The following is a 21,662-nucleotide window of genomic DNA, read 5'->3' on the forward strand; positions in this document are numbered from 1 at the left end:
CTTTCTGGGCCTTGAAAGTGGTAATTGCATTGTAGTCTATGGGGGGGGTCAGAAAGGTCTCGGATTTCATCAAAAACATCTTAATTTGTGTTCCGAAGATGAACAAAGGTCTTACGGGTTTGAAATGACATGAGGGCGAGTAATTAATGACAGAATTTTTGGGTGAACTAGCCATTTAATACGTGTAAACAGGGCCTAAATTACGAGAGCAATCCAGTCGAATGCATCTTTGACTATACCTCTGGAAGTGGTCAAACGTAGGCAAGCTCAAAAATTTTTAGAGCCTGTTTACACCAGTATTTAGATCGCCCAAAATGCATCTTAATAACAGGTGTAAACAGGGGCTTGGATTAAGAAAAGGCCACGGACGCTTCCAAATGGCATCTAAATTATATGTGTAAATAAAGTTCACTCCGATGCAAATATCAGACATCAGAAACTGTCAAACCTAAGATTTCATGTTTGTTCCATTTATGAAGTACAGGTAATTGTGTTCAATTTAGCAAAGAAACTGTATCTTTAAGTATGCAACTGTAAGCAAAACTACTAGCTTGCCTTGTACTTTATACTCATATTACTTGGTCATTCAAGTCTTTCGTCAGCTAATCTGCAGTGTGTGAAGTTTTCTGGGGGCTGGGCGGTGGGTTGCTGAGAAGGAAGTGACAATCAGGATCAATATAAGAATTGTGTCATGTTCCAGATACAGTCACTGCTCCTGTTTCTCATCTTCAGTCATGTGACATTCAGTAATGGATCAGTACATTAAGATGACATCAGCAGGCAAGTAGAGACATTAAAAGACAATTTAAGGTTTGTGAAGGTTTACAAATTGTGGGAAGTTATTGAGAGTCATTTTATTGTCTAACGTTTTTAATATGTAGCAACTAGATTTTCCAACCGAAAGATTTAAGGCAAGTACGATTTTTGTTTAAGAAAGAAATGAATACTTTAGTTTAGGGTCCAATTCTCACTATTAACTAGCTGCTTATTAGCATGCATATTACTAGGATATTGGTTGTTTATTAGTACTTATAAAGCACATATTAATGCATTATTCTGCATGACCATATTCTACATCCATTAATCCTACCCAATATCTAAACAACTACTTTATGAACTATGAATAAGCAGTAATTGGGAGTTTATTGAGCCAAAAGTTGTACAGTAGTACAATAGTAAGTTAATAGTGAGAATTGAAACCTAATCTAAAGTGTGACCAATAATTTTATACAATGATGCATTCAATTGATCAAACATGACAGTATAATGACATTTATAATGTTACAAAAGGTTTATATTCTAAATAAATGCTGCTTTTAAAACTTTATATTCAGTATAGAATCCTGAAAAAAAAATCCTTTCCACAGAGATATTAAGCAGCACAACTGTTTTCCACATTGATAATAATAAGAAATGGTTCTTGAGCAGCAAATCAGCATTTTATAATGATTATGTGACACTGAAGACTGGAGGAATGATGCTGAAAATACAGCTTTGACATCACAGAAATAAATTACATTAAAATAAAAAGCAGTTATTTAACATTTTACAATATTACTACTTTTACTGTATTTTTGATCAACTTAATGCAGCCTTGATGAAATATTTAAACAATCTGACTGAACCTAATCTGAACCCTAAGTTTAGGCTAATACTTTTTTTCAGTTTCACTTCCTATTAAACAATGCCCAAATCAGCTGTTAAAAAGGACGTATTGATCTGTCTTGAAGAGTCATGTGACATATTAAGATATGACTATTTTAAGCAATAATTTCAACAATGCATATAGAGCTGCACAAAACCATCATGCTAGGTCAAGATCACCTTTGCAACTTTTTTTTTTATTGCAACTGGAAGACAATACATCACAGAAACTTGATGGTAGGGTTGGAGAAAAAAAATTAAATGAAAGAAAACAAATAGAATTTATCGTAGCAATGGACAAAGTGGTATTTACATTAATCGATAAAATTGTTGTCTTTGGCAATATGATTACAAGTCAAAGGAAATACAGAGTGCAATTACGCCTCTATATTGACATATTAGCAGGGTGCACATGCCATCAGACCGAGTAATTCATTACAAACCAAATGGACTCCGTTACTTTCATCTTAAACAACTCAAACGCTTAACAGAATGGCAGTTAACAGGAACCTTTCAACAAAACGATCAACAACAAAAAAAAACAATGAAAAAAACACTTCGCCTCCAATTAACGTTTTTTTTTTTTTTTTTTTTTTTTTGGCTGGCTCTTCTTTTTAACGTGTTTCAGGTTCCTCTGAAAGAACTGGAGAGGAAAAGTTACGTAGTGAGTGTTGTCTTTGAAGGAAGGCAGTGTATAAAGGACTCGTAGCTCTCTCTGCTACCGGTTTCCCAGTTTGAAGCACATTGAACAGAAACGTGATATGGCAGATGTTGATAAAGACCAGCAGACAAGGTTATAATTGGGGTTATTTCGCGTAGATGTGGGCAGGAAACGTCAAGAAATGTCTAGCTTGGTTAGGGAAAGGCATGCCAACTGGAGACATCACATTAACACTCATGGGTCAGATATAACATTCAACACGCTACAAAACATTAGGTCGAACCATTATCATCATCAGATGAACAGGGAAGACAGTGTGACTTCATGAAACACAGCAATGCAGAGCGATATTAACAAATATGACTGAGAATATCTTATACATGGGTACTTGAGAGAAATGCTACAACTCATTGACATGTTTATGAATAACATATCAAGTATGCATGTGTATAGAGTCATTACAGGCTTTGGCACTGAAACCTTAAGTTCTTTACCGTACGTTAAAACAATAAAAGTGCAATTCGGTGAGGTCGTGAAAATATATACACTAGCGTTTGCACTGAGCTCTGATATCACTTGTTTTCGTCTATAAGTGCTTAAATATATATGTGTGGAGGCGTAAATATCCGTCTGACTGCCTGTACCGAGAACTGAATCAATACTGATGACTCCTGAACAGTGCTACATGTAAATACGGGAACAAAAAAACTACTTGTACTGCAGATCCAAAGTCTCGTGGAACAAAATGGAAGACCCTGAATAAATCACAGACACGCACATCCGGATTACACATGGAAGAAAAGCAGGCACGAAGCCGGAAGGAGCAGGGGACCGACACTCACTACGAACTTCTCCTTGAAGACACGGACATTGACGTAGCGGGTATTCGTTAGAGGGGCGGCTGTTAGCGTGGACCGAGAAGGCCCAAGCCCGAGTCCTCGTATTGCAGAGAGAGTTTCCCAACAGTCAGTGTTTGTCCCTGAAGAAGGTAATTGTGTAGATGCCTGCTTCAACACAAAGGCGATGAGGACGACAAATCGAAATCAAAACCGACAAAAAAACAACGAAAGAGACTAGGCCTATCGGCATAGAAATTAGAGGCGGTGCCTTAGTTCTCTAGGATCTATATTTATATGAAAATAATTCATGCTCCATGCTAAATACATTATTTACCTTACATGAACTTTGATTTTTTTTTAAAAAATCCGTCTTCTTTTTCTTTACAGAACCCATGCAACACGATTTGGAAAATCCTGCTGGCTACATTGCTTAAATTAAGAAAGGAAAATGGTCTAGTGTTACTTTTATACAGTGTTTATCCTGACTGGATGAAATTGCTTATTACATCACGAGGGTTTCAAAAAAAAGAATTAGAAAACGTAAACAAACGAACACAAAACAACTCCACAGTCATTATTTTCCGCTATTAAAATACAATTGGCAGGTATTGTAGCATTAGCTCAGAGTTTTCCTTTTCATTGTGCCGAAGAAAAAATATCACCATCCACTATCGCTTTAGAAGGAAAATATCACTCATTTTGATTGCTTAGGAAAAAAAAATGTGGGCAGTTTTGAAAGACATATTGGTAAATGTATCACTTTTGCCACCAAAAAGCACTTTGACAAAGGCTTATGGCTTACTCTCATCGTGGTGAATTATGATTCATACGAGCCAAACGACAACTCCAGACATGAGTGTTCTCCACTCGATGCTGCTGGACTCCTTTAACGGCGAGAGCATCAAGGGGAAGTGACATCACAGAAACTGCCCGAGGATTGTCTTTGGCACTGCCCTGTGCTTCTAAAACATCTTATATTACATCAGAGATTACAAGAACCTATAATTACCAGTAACTCTGGCGAGCTACACCACAAATTAAGAGTAGTTTCACTTTTCACTATGACAATGGGGCAGGGCAAATTTTGCTATCACTTTTTTTTTTCCTCCTCTCTCAGAAGAATGAAATAATTAGCTGAATATCTTAAAAAAGGGAAGGCTATGGCTTCAATCTCCGTAGATTAAAAAAAGAAAGAAAACACAATAAAATAAGTGAACCAAAACAAGAAACCCTCAGTAAAATGTTACCTATAAAGATAGGAAAACAAAGTGATTGTTGATATTGCCACAAATCAGTAGAATTCACCTGATGTCCTGGGAAAAAAAAAATAGTAAATTCTATTCAAAGTGATGTTTTTTTTCTCTCTCTCTCTTTATAATACAGTCTGTTCATTATTTTTGCTCTTTCTGCCCCTTTGCCGTCCGGTTGGTGATATTGTTCAAACAGGCCCTGACTCCCGCCAAATGAAGCAGGGACCCGGCCGCCTCCTTCATCTCCTCGTCGTCACTTTCCGGAGGCTTCTCTGTGCGCCTCTTTTTTAGAGGAAGAGTGTCACTGGCCACTCTCATTTTGACTTTTGTCAAATGTTGCCGTTTCTTGTGCTGGGCCAGAGCGAGGGCGTCCACGGACCACTCTTTGGGCTCCTTCTTGATTTTGCTCTTGTCGTCGTCCTCGACATCGCTGCCAGTCTCGTTGGCGTGGAAGCTCACCTCGCTTCCATCGCAGTGAGCCTCTTCTCCGACGTCCGAGCTGGAAGATTTGGCAAAACTGTAGGTGTGGTCATCCTTGGGGTCGCTGCTGACCAATGGAGAGTTACAGGTGGGCTCGCCGTCACTGGTAATCCTGTACTCGAGTACTGACCTATTAACACAGACGAGAGATGCATTAGTGCAAACCGCACACATGCTGTTCTTGTTGTACTGTGTAAGTGCTTCGTAAAACAAATGAACTACATGCGCTTACTGTGTAATTATTTTGTGGAGCTGCTTGTAATTATGCTACTATAGTAATTCATTATAATAATATGTGTAACATGGACACTCTGTACTGATGTTTTGCTGTTTTTTTTTTTGCACAGATGGCAACAACCTCTGGAACACATGAATATTCAATCCATTTGTTATTGTATAAAGTGGGTAAATCTAAATCACAAAACCAGTCCTGGGTCATATTTCACCCACAAATCAAAAGAAAAAAAGAGAAAAGGAAATTAAATAATCATATATCATCCATTAAAAAGTTTGGGGTCAGTAAGATTTTTAATGATTTTAAAAGGAATCATCTTATGTTCACCAAGGCTTCATTTATTTGATTGTCAAGAAACGGTGCTTATTATTAATCATTCCTTTTTTCTTTTCTTTGTTTTTCTCTCTTTTGATTACGGGGTAAAATGCTAGAACTACAACTGTGGTTAACACATCTCACAGCTTCTTTTTTATTAAACTTGTATTGTGTGTTGGTAAGCACCACATCCTCAAATGTTAAAAACAATTATTGTAAGCATTTGTCTCTGAAATACACTTGAGCTTTGAAGCACCTCTTCAGCCGACCAACAACAATTAAAAAGTGAATTAATTGGCGGTTTACAAAACGCTCCACTTTTCGGTAAAATAACATGATGAAAAATAAGAGAATAAAGACAGTTCAGCTCTGTTTATGCCTCTTATTCTCAGAAACAATAATGAAGTGTCTTTACAATGTTCAGTTCAGTTTAAGAGTGAAAAAGAACGCACTTTGCAGATTTGCTGCGGAAACGTTAAACCTCCCTCTGTGGTTCGAAAAATAATCCTAAGAGCTTTTCTACTTCCTGCCTCATATGTGCATTTATGACTCATAAATTATAGCCGCAGCACAGCAGGCTAAAGAAACTGCTTCAATAATTAATGCCTAAATGCAGTGTCACTCATTTTAAAGAGGCTGTTTTACTCTTTTGTCTGTCTCTGCACGATATGGGCATCATACAGCAACTGAGAGGCTGAGGCCCTGTGTGTGCATATGGACAAAGGAGAGCTGTTGCTGAATGCTCTTATCATAATAAAGGTGTCACGTCCTATGTTGTTATTTGTTTGGAGTTGTTTTTATCCCCCTTCCCTTTCTCTCTGTACTTTCACTTTTAGCAGGACGATGCGGCTACCTGATTGGTTTATCCATCTGCCAGTCATCAAAATGCTGGGTGAAGATACAACGCGGCTTCACCAATGAGGGCGCGCCATGTGCCTATAAAGAGCGCACCTGTGTGGGAAGCGGGAGATGATTTGCACACTAGAGCACTTGATCCTTTTTGTGATACATGTTTGCCTGACCTGTACTGTTATAGTGTTTTGAGAAATGTGTTCTTTGAGAACTTGGTAATTGAGGCTCATTTGGGCTGACTGTTCTCTGTGAGTATTTCGCCGTTTATTGTGTTCTGGCGGTTTGATCTGTTATTAAACGGGGAAGAGAAAAGAACAGCTGAGATATCACGTGATATACATGTGCTACACTGAGTTATCAATCGTGTATAGAACACTAGTTTAGCGACCTGTGCCACCTTTTGTATTTTTCGTTTTGTTAGTAAGAGTAGTTTATTTAGGGCGTCTTTGACGCTGAAGATCTTTTGTTTTTGTCCTTGCTGAATGTTAATTTAGTTAGATTATATATTTTTTTATTGTTTATATTGTTTTTCTAGTAAGATTGGTTTTGGTTTTACTTATTTCTTTGATTTGGCACGGTCTAGTTCTTTTCTCTTTACCTTTTTCTTTTTGTGAATCTTTTCTTTTGTTTCTATAAATTGTTTATGTAATCAATTACTTTGAGGTGTCCTTTTCACATTGATTCTCATAGTAATAAATGTATCACTTTACTTAAACTAGATTGGTTTGTGTGTGAGATGTTTTCCAGTACGCGTTCAATATTTTAATGTTGCATGCCATTCCCTCTAGACTAAAAGGGTTTGTAACAAAAGGTAATCTGACATATAGGCCTTTGTTTATATGCAAATAAAATAATGAATCTTACTGGGGGGATTCATATATGTATACAACATTATCTTCGTGACAAATAAGCAAATTTCATTGATGTGATGAAACAGAAACAACAAAATATTTTTAGATGTATGATTTATCATTATTTATAATTATATAATTTAGTATTTGTTTTACAGCATTTAAAGTAATTTTATTGTACAACAAAATAATCTCTAAATAAATGCATGTGGAAAGGAAAGTAGGGGAAAATGTACTTATATTTTGTACTTATATACTTAGTATATATTTTCTTTATGCAGTTACTGCTATGCAAAAAGTATATAGTTCTGGGTAGTAACTGATTACATGTAATCTGGATTACATAAGTAGATTCCAAAACTTAAGTACTTGTAATTTATTATAAAACATTTTAAGATACTCGTAATCGGACTACGGTTACTTTTTATTGATGACATGATTACATGTTATTCTCACAAGGGCTGTAAATTATTTATAGTTCATTCATACTTCTTTTTTATCTTTTTAATTTTCCTTTCTAAAAAGCCTACTGCTAATATACAGGGTGGGCCATTTATATGGATACACCGTAATAACATGGGAATGGTTGGTGATATTAAAGTCCTGTTTGTGGCACATTAGTATATGTGAGGGGGCAAACTCCTCAAGATGGGTGGTGACCATGGTGGCCATTTAGAAGTCGGCCATCTTGGATACAACTTTTGTTTTTTCAATAGGAAGAGGGCCATGTGACACATCAAACTTATTGGTAATGTCACAAGAAAAACAATGGTGTGCTTGGTTTCAACGTAACTTTATTCGTTCATGAGTTATTTACAAGTTTCTGACCACTTATAAAATGTGTTCAATGTGCTGCCCATTGTGTTGAATTGTCAATGCAACCCTGTTCTCCCACTCTTCACACACTGATAGCAACACCGCAGGAGAAATGCCAGCACAGGCATCCAGTATCCGTAGTTTCAGGTGCTGCACATCTCGTATCTTCACACCATAGACAATTGCCTTCAGATGACCCCAAAGATAAAAGTCTAAGGGGGTCAGATCGGGAGACCTTGGGGGCCATTCAGTGTGTGAAGAGTGGGAGAACAGGGTTGCATTGACAATCCAACACAATGGGCAGCACATTGAACACATTTTATAAGTGGTCAGAAACTTGTAAATAACTCATGAACGAATAAAGTTACGTTGAAACCAAGCACACCATTGTTTTTCTTGTGACATTACCAATAAGTTTGATGTGTCACATGGCCCTCTTCCTATTGAAAAAACAAAAGTTGTATCCAAGATGGCCGACTTCTAAATGGCCACCATGGTCACCACCCATCTTTTTTTTTTTTTTTATAATATTTTTATTAGAATTTTGTATACAAGTAACAAAAAAAAACAGACAGGAAAAAAAAAATACAAAATAGAAACCACAAGCAAAACAGAACACAGACACAAAAAAAAAAAAAAAAAAAATACAGGGCATATTTAAAAACAACAATAATTAAGTACACTGCTGCACCGCTGACACTAGAATCTCAACACAAGTACTAAACAGAGATGGTAAAGGTGGTTGGCACACTATGAACTCCCTTGCTGGTCAAAATCAGTGTTGTATTTGTCAAGGTGAGCCAAAAATGGCTGCCAAATATCTGAAAATTTATTAAGATTGTCCATCATGCCATAGCGGACCTTCTCCATATGCAATATACCAATGAGCTCACTTAACCAGATCCTAAACTGAGGCACAGTATCTGACTTCCAAAGTTTTAAAATCATTTTCTTTGCAACTACCATTCCATACATAATTGTGCTTTGCATCGAAACTCTGTGTTTAAGTAGAGAAGGAGAAACCCAAAACAATGCAATCATTGGGTCAGGTTCAAATACACAGTTGTACATGTCAGAAAACCACTTAAATATGCTACACCAAAAATTATTCAGTTTTGGACATGTCCAAAAGATGTGAGTCAGAGAGCCCTCTGCAGATTTACATCGGTCACAAAGCAATGAAATGGTGGGAAAAATTCTGTGCAATTTGGTCTTTGAGTAGTGAAGCCTGTGCATCACCTTAAATTGGATTAACTGATGCCTGGTGCTAATAGAACAAGATCGGATCCTACCAAGACCCTCCCTCCAAACATCATCTCCAATCTGCATTCCCAGCTCCTCCTCCCAGGAGTTTTTCAAAGAGTGTGTAACATAAACTGTTCGTTCAGAGAATATATTTACAAAGCCAGAGACCAATTTTCTAGAATCAAGTGGGCCCAACAAAAGCTTATAGATCATTTTATCTTCCGGAAGAGACTCAAAGTTAGGCACACATTGACGAACATAGTTTCTAATCTGCAAATATCGGAAAAAATGTGTTGCGGGAAGAGAAAACTTATTTTGTAACTGTGCAAATGTGGCAAACTGTTTATTAATATACAGGTCTTTCAAAGTGACCACACCCTTTAGCCTCCAACTGTTAAAAGACCCGTCCGAGAGGGATGGAGAGAATGCATGATTGCGATATACTGGAGCATGGATAGAAGTGTCTGGTAGTCTGCAGTCCTTTCTAATTTGCTGCCATATTTTTAAGCAATTAAAGATAATCATATTATCCATCTTAACAGTTGCAGGAGGTCTGGGTGTTGAGAAAAGAAGTGCCGGAAGAGAGCTATTTTTGACATCACTCATTTCAATGGCAACCCAGGGGGGAGTCTCGGCAGATACCTCCATATTATATCCTTCCTGCCAATAAACCAGGGCTCTAGCATTCGCTGCCCAGTAATAATGCAGAAAATTCGGCAGTCCTAACCCACCCATTTTCCCTGGTTTATGTAAATGAGTTTTTGAAATTCTGTGTGCTTTAGTCACCACCCATCTTGAGGAGTTTGCCCCCTCACATATACTAATTTGCCACAAACAGGACTTTAATATCACCAACCATTCCCATGTTATTATGGTGTATCCATATATATGGCCCACCCTGTACATTCAAAGGTTTACATTTTAACCATGTTTTACTGTCTTTGGAAGGCTTTTGTGTTTCAAACACATTAAAAAAAAATTGTCAGCCGCATCTCTTTGACTTAATATATTTACATGAAGTTGATAAGTTTATACTAAGTTAAAAAAGTTAATCAAAATCAAACCAAAAATAGACTACACTGATCCTCGTTTACTTGCATTAGATGGAGAAAATTCCTGCAACGTTTTTCTCAAAAAAGAGGATAGTTTTTCTCTTCAGCTGAGGGTTGAAAGTCATGTACATCTTTGGCCCAGTTTACACCTGGTATTAAGATGCATTTTGGACGATCGGATCACAAGTTGTTTTATACTATTCTGTTATGTATTTTAATATATAAAGTAAAATTGGACACATTACGATGTGGTGAAATGTGACCTTGACATGTCGTTCAGAGGACTTTAGGTGAGCGCACATACAAACACACACACTTAGACACTGCAAACCTCTCTATTTTAACCGATGATTCTGCTGTTTTTCCACCTATTCGAGCCCTATGTTCTAATTACAACCTTTTAGTGCCCAGGCTTATGAATGTTTCACAGCAAGACAGACCGTCCATGTGTTCGGTCATGCCATTAAAAAAAACTTAGTGTATGTGATCAATTATTCATCTCACATCATGCATGCAAGAGCAGGGCCTAAGCCTGAATAAGGAGGTGTGCTGATGTCTGTGAATGACCTGGCTGTTCTGCTCTAAGAAAAAGCTACCAGACTTTACAGAGTCAAAGGCAGAGATCAGATGTGAACCAAGTTCTGCAGTGTGAGCATGATTCTGATTGGCTGATAAACCTGTCAATCAAGTAATGAGTCAGCGGAGACAGGAAATGCGCTCAAAGTGACCTGGAGGGACAGGACTGACCTGACAGTGGCTGTCCTGCTGACAATGGGGTTGATGGGAAGGGGTCGGATTCCTGGGAAGAGGCCCTGGCTCATCATTCGAGCTCCGTTCTGGATCACTCCCTGAGGGACTGAGGAGAAAACACAGGTAATGTACATTAATGCACAGAGTACCTGCAAGCATATGAGAGCACAAATTCATAATGCAAACAATTTAAAAGCAAAGTCAGTTCAAAAGCATCACACCATGTTTAAGCATTTAGAAATCAGCTTAAAATGGTTTAAATTCCAGCTGTTGATGTTGCAAGGATGAAATTTCCCTGTAGTTTCAAATAGGTTCAGACAGTCAAGAGCTGTCCGAAATCATCCGTTTCAATCTGTTCAGCTTGCTTTTGCAACTTCGAATACTAACTGGTACGTACAGTAAAAACAAAGAAACAGTGGTTGGTTCATTAGCATGTCAGACGGGGCTCTTGTCTAAATAATACACAATAAACTGCAAAGTGGACTAGACCGAATGCATAGGTCAAAAGTCTGGTTCTGAAGGGTAACAATTTATTTCGATAGTCCACTTTAGACATTATATTAACTAGAAGTAACTTTGCAACTACATGTCAACTACCAGTATTAGTAGACGGTCTGCTTAATATCTGCTAACACTTTATTTTGATGATCCCCATCAGAAATTCTACTGACTATAAGTACTTATTCTATAAAAGTCTTAACAGTCTACTGATAATGACAGGTAGTAGCTGACATGTAGTTGCAAAGTTATATATATATATATATATATATATATATATATATATATATATATATATATATATATATATATATATAGTTTATAGTAAGTATAATATCTAAAGTGGACAATCGAAAAATAATTATGTGAGGGAACAGAACTCTTTAAATCCATCTAAATATGGATAGTCAAATTGTTTTCCACATTCAATCAGGAAACAACCACAAACCCAATGGAAAATTAATTGCTTTCCTAGTTTCCTCTGTAATGTGAGGAAGAAAGTAGCCCAGACAGATGATAACAAACAAGATTGTACTGCCACCTGAATTAAAAAGGGATAAAAAAAGAAAAGAAAAATTTGCCAGGTCTAGTAAATCACTCACTTGATTTTACAGGGAAGTGGGCTGTTATGTGATTGTTTTCATTCTTCTAATGCTGATTATGCTACAAGCGCTCACTTTTTCTGAATGACCTCCCCTACAAGAGCACTGTATTGAATTGTATACCTCAAGATAATAAAGAGCATTGCAAGACATTACATTCATGTTATATTCACGTAAAGGAACATACAAAATATACTCTCTACAAACAAGCTAAAATGTGATTATCAAGATCTTGACCAAACAATTGATGTACCTCTTGATGGAAATAACATCACAACATTTATTTCCATCAAGAGGAAAACCAATTTTTGGTCAGGATCTTGTATTGACAATGCAAGAGTCCAGCACTCTATAAAGTCTACTCCAGCACATCCCAAGGGCTTTCAATGAATTTAAGGTCTGGACTCAGAGGTGCCGATTCATGTGTGAAAATGATTCTTCATGCTCCCTCCCAACCATTCTTTCCCAGTTTGAGCCTGATGAATCTTGACATTGTCATCCTGGAATATGGCCATGCTGTGTCCTCCTGCATGCTTGTTTAAGAAATGAAAAGCTACACAATCCATCTATTAGGATTAGAAGAACTGTTGCCAAACATATAACATGCCAGAAACATAATAATCACTGCAATTATGATCCAATCATACACTCTTAAGCATTTGCCTATTTAAATCCAAACAGCAAATCTTTATTTTGGCTGGGCAGTGTATATACATACATGCCAAAATGCATATCAGATGAGCAGCATCCTCCTTTAATAAGGGTTAACAAGGGACGCCAAATTTTTAGCGCTGCAGTCAAACGGGCTTAATGCTCGCTGCCCTTCTCTCAGTCCAAGTACGGGGCAACATATAGCTCCATCTGGAAAACCAACCTGGACTCGTAGCAGATGGCGAGCTCAAAAAAAGCACAAAATAACCATCCATTTAGAATCCACCACACTGATCTGGCCATTAGGCAGGAGCATTGTTGCCTTGGCAACTGGTCCCCCTATGTATGCCATAGTAGCGGAACTCAACTAGGTGACAGTGAGTTGTGGTTGTGAAGCCGAAAGGAACATCTGGGCTGGCTGGGTGCCCTCTTCACCCCGCCCCCCAAACCCTGAGGGAACACGCTGCCATAACAAGGTGAAGCGATGCCCTGTGACAGAGGCCGTCCCAGCTAACCAAGTGCACAATGAGAATTGACAGAGATGTGCGTCTCTCCACCAATTAGCGTGGATGGGCTAGCAAAGTGAATGGCTAATGATCTCGCCCCATTGTAGGCGGTTCATGTCGAGCCATCCATCCAGGCATCAGAAACAACAGCAGGACACAAAAGCAAAGCACATTCACAGTGCAGCCACATCAGGAAGGAAGCCAGTGAGGCTTTTGTGCCTGGGGATGTTCCCTCTTTTATGTGCATGAGAGCTGTTAAACAAAGGCTAGCTCCATTGAAAAGAAATCAAATCTGCGATCGCAATGAATGGCTTCACGTTAGCACCATTGACCGAGATTTTCTATGTGGCATTATGCGCGGATAATGCTGCGTTTAACAGCAGGTAATAAATAAAGTGTCGCGGATGGTGACTTCCAGGAAGCTCAGTACACACACGCGACAGGACGCTCACTGCGAGGCAGAATCTGGAGCTGTGCAAACATCAGCAGTGATTCAGTGGCGTTTCTGTCACGCCGATGCCCATGGGAAGGTGTCCTGGCACTCTCACAGGGCACTGCAGAGGCAGTCGGTGCACAAATGCTATCAGACTGTTCATTCGCTCGCTCTCTCTCTCTCTCTGCCTTCCTCTCAAGCACATTAATGTATGTGGCAGATGGCCCTGGAAACAGTGGCCCTAATACACAATTCTGTATTGAAAAGTCAGTTTCTCTTTTATTCTCTCTCTAACAACTCTATTCTAAAAGGGGACTGTTGAGTTGATTATCAGCATAATGTTTGTTCCCACTAAAAAATATTAAAGTGAACTAAAACTGATTTCAGCTAGTGGCCAAGGTAGCATTTCTCATTGCCACTTAGTTTAACTTGATGTACTAAAATAACTTAATATAACTTAAAATTTAAAAATAAAAAACTACAAAAATAAAACCTAATTCAAAATATCTATAAAAACATTTAATAGTATCTCAATGATAGTAAAATAACACTGCCGCAAATTCAGCTTTGTGACCAAGATTACATTTTGAGGTTGACAAAATTTCAAAAATGATGAGAAAAAGAAGAATCAGAAATCATACAGCAAAAACATTTAGATTACATCTGCATAATTTCCAGCTCAAAGAAGAAAAAAATTATTAAATAAATATTTAAAAAGTAAAAATAAAAACTACTAGCCAAAATATTAATAATAATAATCTTTTAAAGCAGCAAAAATAATATAAAATAAACATAACTATTAATGTTAATCAATAATTGAATGTTGATCCCTGTGAATGCTCAGAAGGAAACAGTCATTGCTGCTTCTCAAGTAGTAAAAAAAAAAAAAAAAAAAAAAAAGTACTTCAGCACCTGCCTTTGCAATATTTGTCCACCAGGGGGAGTCATTCACAACAAAGCAGGTGTCTAAGGGAACATTTAGTCCACTCTTTCCAGGACACATTCATATGATCTTATCAAAGTACATAAAAAGTGCATCAAAGTTCATAATATACCCTTAAAGCTCCATCATCTCTAAATGCTTCTTTGGAACAAAAGCATAAGTAAATGAACCCTACATTTTTGAGTTAACTTTCACTTTTTAAACATGATTTTGAACTTCTTCAGATAAAATTTCACTGCAGTCTTTTTTTTTTCTTAGATAAGCTGTACTGAAAAGACTCCTTGGGCAAACTACACACTCAGTAAGAAGTACCTTAAAACGCTGCTTATACAAAGAGTTTCAGGGCGAGAGTGCTTTTGGCCATTGTTTTCTCACAATACATCTGGGGGCTGCGTGATTCGTACATTTGGGCCTATGACACGCACCACTGCTTCTGTTGAGCGAGCGCTTCTTTACTCACAAAAGCCAAACAGCAGGGACTCCACATCCTCTCAAGAATCAGCCTCCGCACATGGGGCTCTATGGCCACTGGGCTGCTTTCTGTATAAACACCAGTGGAGGAGGAGGTGTACTGAAGGAGCTTTTGTATTCAACTGGCACACTTCTGTAAAAACAGGTTCAAGTAAGCAAGGTCAGAGGCCATATAGAGTGACTGACTAAAAGCTTGAGTTTGATATAGCGAGAAAATCCTCAGCTTTTAAGCTATGAAATGTACCGTCAGAGCAATAAACACAAATCCAAAGAGAACAACACAGTTCTTATCGTGTATTAGAATTTATCCAGAATGATAATCTGAAATGATTTACAATGAAAATTTAAATCTCAATAGTCTTTTAAGTGAAAACTTTGGTCTCGTCATCTCAGAAATACTACCTTGCCCCCTAATAGTTCACCCAAAAAGGAAAAATCTGTTACCATTTATTCATCTTCACCCTCCAAACCTGTATGACTTTCTTTTTTCAACATGAAAGGAAATATTTGAAATAATGTTCAATCTGCCGTTAAATAATGAAAGCATACAGTGACCACAGGCTGTCAAGCTCCAAAAACACCATATGGTTCCATAAAATGAATGCATATAATTTATAAGTATTTGTGTATTTTTGTGAGGTCAATTCACTGAAAAAAAAAAAAAAAAAAAAAAAGTAATGGATTAAAAAATATTAAAATTATTATTAATATTATTATATATTATATAGCACTTAAATATCAAAATTAAATAAATGTAAAAAAAGCGTCACTGTATAAGGTGCTACAAAAGGCATGCAACCCAAAGGTCTTCAATCCTGTCTTCATTTTCTTTCTTCATCCTGCTGAACTCATTCGGGAGCCACATGCAAATCTCTCATTCCAGGACTGAAGATTGAGCCATACATACATTGCCTGATGTGAAATCAGCTCGTGGAATGTCTGCGGCCTAAAATATCCGATTCAACGAGTATAAAAGAATCCAGATTAACTCCAGCTAGACTTAATGGTGGCTACAGCTTTGTAGAAATGCGCCAGAGAAACATGCATTTACATGCCTGCTCATTTAATCTAATACTGCACCCGCTGGAATCACTCCTCCGGGGTATAATGAGAGAGACACGGTGAGAAAGGAGATAAAGACAGATAAATACACAGAGAGACGCTGAATGGAAGAGTAAGGGCGATGAGAAATGCAGATGACAAATTCCCTGTACTGTAAACTTGGCACCTGCTGTTGTGCAATAAAGCCCATGCATTTAGCTTAATTCTTTTCCCAGACGAACTATAGGAAGTATATTGGATTTGAGGGGATCGGTTTTCAGCTCGAATATTTTCAGCGTGATAAATGTCAGCATTAGCCGGAATTAAAAGGAAGGAGCAGTCAAATGATACACTGCTATCTTGAGGCATTGAGGCAGGAATAACAGTGCAAAGTGATGCCGGCGTCTTAAACAATTCTCCTACATGCTACAAAAAGCGCTCGGCTGTGGTGATGGATTCCCGGGTGCTGTGAGAAGTCCTTGTGCCTTTCACTGCCAAATAATAGCCCCTATACGCACTCCAGAGATGGCTAACGCATACATCACACACATAAAGGCTTGAGAGGGAGAAACAAAGTGAATGCCTTTTTGTTCATAGAGTCGCAGCGACTGCCACGACACAGAACCGAATCCAAACAAAATGTCGTTTAAGGATATCATTTCAGGACGAGTTGCTGTCAGTACATTGGCAGAGATTGAAGGGCCCTTTGTAGGTCACACAGTGACAAGTGACCTCCTTAGGGACTAATCTTCCGCTCGCTGCTTCACAACTATTTACCAGGCTGCCATGGCAACCGAGACTGATATCCGAGCGTTCGGATCCCGCCTCTCGCTCCGGTGACCAGGAGCAAGGTCAGGCCAAAAAGATAAACAGCGCACGGGTCTCAACGTTATGTAACTCTCCCTCTGACAGAAGGCAGATGCGAGCAAACGAATGCTCTTTTTTAAGTCGGCACCAGCTGCGTAAAACAGAGGCAGGCGAGATGCCAGCGCATGTTTTGAAGGCACGGCGTGTGAGCTCTCCCTTTGATTCTTCAGACAAATGAACATGTTGAAGTGCTTGAAGAATATCTATTATTCACAGGGTGGAGACCCAGCGTTCATTTTAGTGCTAGACTCCGATGAGATATAACACGCGCTGTCGGGAGCGCAAACTTGACAACGCCTCTCACCACATCTGCTCGTTTGCGTCAGGGCCACAAGGTTAAGCGTCTTTAAGTGGTATGTCTTCAATCACAACAAGCATTTTTGCAAATAAACCTGTAGATCAGGTTGAGTTGAGGTATGAAGTTGGAAAACAACAAAGTCGTTTTGCTATGCTGGGTCTAGCTACACTCTGGTGCGATTGCTCTGTTAGTGCGGTTCATTTGATTACTGTAAGTGTGAACGCTGCCAGCTGAACCCTGGTGCGCACCAAACAAGCAAGCCGAGACCCCTGAAAAAGTCCGCTTCCAAACAAACTCTGGTGCGATTCGACTGAAATATGAACGCAACACGGACTACAGACATCCAAACGAACCAAAAACGGGATGTGATACCACAAGATGCAACCCTAAAAAGGACAGAATGCTCAATGCTCCAATAAGCGCATTTAGCCCAGAACAGCATTGGTTTGGATGTTTGGCAAGTTCCGTCTCAAAATAAGTTTTTTATTTTGCTTACTTTACTTACTTACTTTTTTTTCTTTAGGTTCGGTTTTAAAAATGATAGTGTGAACGCTAAGCGAACCAGGACTAAATTTATTATTTTCTTTTTAGCGCAATTTTCCCCCGGAAATTGCGCTTGTTAACTCATGATTTCCGTTCTGTGCGTCTGTGCGCACCAATCTTGCACTTCTATCTACTCCTCAACCAGACCACCTAGAGACTTCGGGTTTTCGGCATTATGTTAAGGAAGGTCTAATCTCGGGAACGCACAAAAAAAATCCAGGAATAGATTTACTATCTCTTAGTGTTGTGATCCCATGAGGTGAGAAAATTGCGCTAAAACACTCACCGAGTTTTTATTACTTGTTTTGGTTCGAACCAAAAGAACCAAGAGATCCGAACTACAAGTGTGAACACACCCTTAAAAGGAAAGCTTTTCGAAGCGATGCCATAGATCACGGGTGTCCAATCCTGCTCCTGCAGAGTTCAGCTCCAACCCCAATTAAACACACCTGAAGCAACTAATCATGGTCTTACGAGGCACTCTAGAAACTTCAGGCAGGGGTGTTGAAGCAAGCTAGAGCTAAACTCTGAAGGACATTGGCCCTCCAGGACCGAATATGGACACCCCTGCCATAGAAGAACCATTTTGGGTTCCCTAAAGAACCTTTTGGTGCATGTACAGTTCTTAAAAGAACCATTTTCTCCTTATTGTGAAGAATATAATAATAAAAAAACACAGAACCATAGATACAAATAAAGAACCTTTACTTTTAAAAATGTAAACCGAGTATCTGATTCTTTTTCATGCTGAGACTGCTACATAGTAGAATCGATTGCATGGATCGTCAGATCTGAATCCACAAGAGCAGCTGTCCCAGTTAAGCAATGAGCCATAGTAGAGGAACATTCCTCCATCTGGGGAAAAAAAAAAACCCCTGTTAAAGTTCAATTACCATTTTTATAATGATGTGGATGGGGTTTTGCTTGTTTGCAGCAACAACTAAGTTTAATTGCGCAGTTAATAACATAAAATGCCTTCCCAAAATACACCGTGTTGGCAAACAGAACCCAGCCGTTAGATATCAGAGGAAGGGAAATAATCTAAGACCGAGAGAGAAAAAGACAGAGAGCGGCAGAAATACTTAGGCTATAAACCCAGTCGGACTCCTAAAGCTAGTGTTGTTTTTGTTTGAGTTGGCGAAATCTATAGCACACACACACACACACGACAGGACGAGTATCAGACTGCTTTTAAAAACTACTGCAAGCTAAAAACAGAACAACAGACAACATTTTGGTGTCCTGCCTCTTCATTTTCATAAGATTAAAGCGACTTCTGTATTTAGAGTGGGTCGCCTCAAAGGCGTCGACTCTACTGTACCGCTATAAACTAAGCCCGAAGGCATCCGATGTTACAGCGATGAATAAACACGAAGAGCGTGTTTGTGTGGGTGCCATCACGTAGTCTGTGTTGATATGCAGAAATTGCTCTAATTCTGAGAGAAGTCAGTAATTTCCCTCAGGTGCCCGCCTCAGGCCCCGCGGTGGTGCGTAGGCCTCGGGAGTGCTCAGAGATTAAGGGCTTACAGTTGGCACATTAGCTGCTAAATGAATCCTGCTCTGTCACTGGTAACGGGGCCACATAGCTGTCAGATACATTTCACTGTAGTCTTACCTCACTCCTTTCAACACACTAATGTACACAAGCGCTTACCTCCAGTGTTCAGTAACGCTAATCTTACTGAAATATTATTAATTTTGTTATGGCCTTTATGCCCCTTTTATCATTATGGATAGTGAAAAGTGAGCCTTCAATGCAATGTATAAAGTCAGAATGGAATTGTAGTAGCCATTAAAACACACACACACACACACACACACACTTGGGTGGGCAAATTACACAACCATCAGTACTCCAAATCAGCTCAGTTCTTGTTTAGAGTATGGGGTGTTAAGTTACCCAGCGGTACCCCACAGGAGGGAGTTGTGTTGTTTTCTCTCTTTGCTTTGGTGCATGTCGATACATGCTAGTGGAGCATGAAAAGCCGCTGCTACACAACAGCGTCCACTCAAGCAGTTTTCTTTCTCCCTCCTTCTGTCTTTAAATCCCCAAACAAGGATTGTGGGCGGTGTGGCGGAGCCAAACACACATCAGCCGAATGGGATCAAACACAACGGAGACACTCTACGTGTGTGGACACCAGTCAGTCTCGTGCCCTCTGGGACAAGCCCTTCTCATAATGACCCTGTCCCTACGCTGCCCTCCACAACCCAGCTGATAAGCCACTAGCGTCTGTGTGCTTTATGAGCTTCTAATGGCCTCCTCACGCACGAGTAGAGCTTAAAACAGTAGAGAGCGTTTGCTCTGTCCTCCCCCCTTCTACTAGCCCTGCTAAACACACATGCTGGACAATCCTCTCCCTGACATCTTTAAAGGGATAGTTAACCCACACACAACCATATTTACTCACTCACATGTCGTTCTAAACCCCTTTTTCCACACAATGAAAAAGTGGATAGTGACCATGAGGCTGTCAAGCTTTAAAAAATGGCAAAAAGCACCATTAAAATATAGTAGCTCATATGACTTGCACACTATATTTCGTAAGTCGTCTTTGTGTAAAAAAACAACAACAACAACAACAACAACAACAACAACAACAACAACAACAACAACAACAACAAAAATTAAATAGGCATTTGCTGAAAATTGAAAGATTATTTTAAACATTTACAGCTAATTTCACATGAAACAATTAATTAATTAAAAAGTAAAGGGAAAATTCTGTCATTTACTCACACTCAAGTTGTTCCAAACCTGTATGAATTTCTTGTTTCTGCTGAACACAAAAGAAAATATTTTGAAGAATATGGGTAACCAAACCAGTACTACTATGGTATCCAAAAAATACTATGGAAGTCAATGGGGCCCAATAACTGTTTGGTTACCCATATTCTTCAAAATATCTTCTTTTGTGTTCAACAGAAGAAAAAAAAACAGGTTTAGAACAATTTGAGAGTGAGTAAACGATGACAGAATTTTTGGGTGAACTGTCCCTTTAATAAATAATACATTTAATCAAACATAATTTGCCTAGAATTCATTTCAAAATCAAAACAATAAAATTCAGAACTGTATAAATATTTCCCTCATTGGTGTCATTTAATTATGTGCATATTAAAAATCTCACTTGTGCAATTAAAACATAAAACAAATTTAATGTTGGTGTATTGTGACCAGTTATAAGACAGAAAAGAAGGGAAAGACTTTCAGTGAATATCTGTTCCTCACACAAGTTATCAATTGACTTCAGAATACTTGGAAAATAGTGAACAAAGAATATGGACTAATTTAATGGCTTTTTGTAACTTTTGGAGCTTGGGCTCAGGGTCATCATTTACCTTTTGTGTTCTACAGAAGAAAGTCGTGGTTTGAAGGTATTAGATAAACACAAGGATAATAGCCAACGTGCGAAACAGCGCGCAAACATAAACAAAACCTGACGAAGAACTGAACACTACAAGCAGGAACTTAAATACACAGAGATGATGAACTAAAAGACAAACAGCTGTGATGATGAGTAGTGTCCATGGTGACTGATGAGTGGCGGGAAACTAGAACAAAGAATCAATTTCCTTATGGTAAAAATGAATGGAGTTTTTACTTTCAAAACCCAACTATTGCACTCAATTGCTATGAAAATAAAAGAGCTGTCAGGCACAGACCTTCCCTCCTGTTTTTTATTTGTGGGTCTGCTCTGTAAAATGAGCCGGTGTGTTGAGTTGAGATGAATGAATAATTAAACAGCTCTTTAAGACATCTTAGTGAGTTCTTCAGCTCCATGCACTCTATGTAAGATCTCCGGACGTCTTCCTTCC

At 38.6% G+C, this 21,662-nt stretch overlaps 1 protein-coding gene across 15 annotated transcripts in view; it reads right to left on the minus strand.

The window, feature by feature from the left end:
- Positions 1-1,820: 1,820 nt before the first annotated feature.
- The window catches only part of foxn3 (forkhead box N3), a 105,309-nt gene continuing 85,467 nt past the window's right edge, over positions 1,821-21,662 (minus strand). For all 15 annotated transcript variants that reach the window (XM_081347073.1, XM_081347069.1, XM_081347071.1 and 12 more), the window contains 2 exons: positions 10,988-11,096; positions 1,821-5,004 (listed from right to left, as the gene is read on the minus strand). In XM_081347073.1, coding sequence (XP_081203199.1) covers positions 4,536-5,004; positions 10,988-11,096 — 578 coding nt within the window. In that variant the 3' untranslated portion in view covers positions 1,821-4,535. The remainder of the gene's footprint in view (positions 5,005-10,987; positions 11,097-21,662) is intronic.

This window comes from Scardinius erythrophthalmus (assembly GCF_964197995.2).
Source record: "Scardinius erythrophthalmus genome assembly, chromosome: 19".
NCBI lineage: Eukaryota > Metazoa > Chordata > Actinopteri > Cypriniformes > Leuciscidae > Scardinius > Scardinius erythrophthalmus.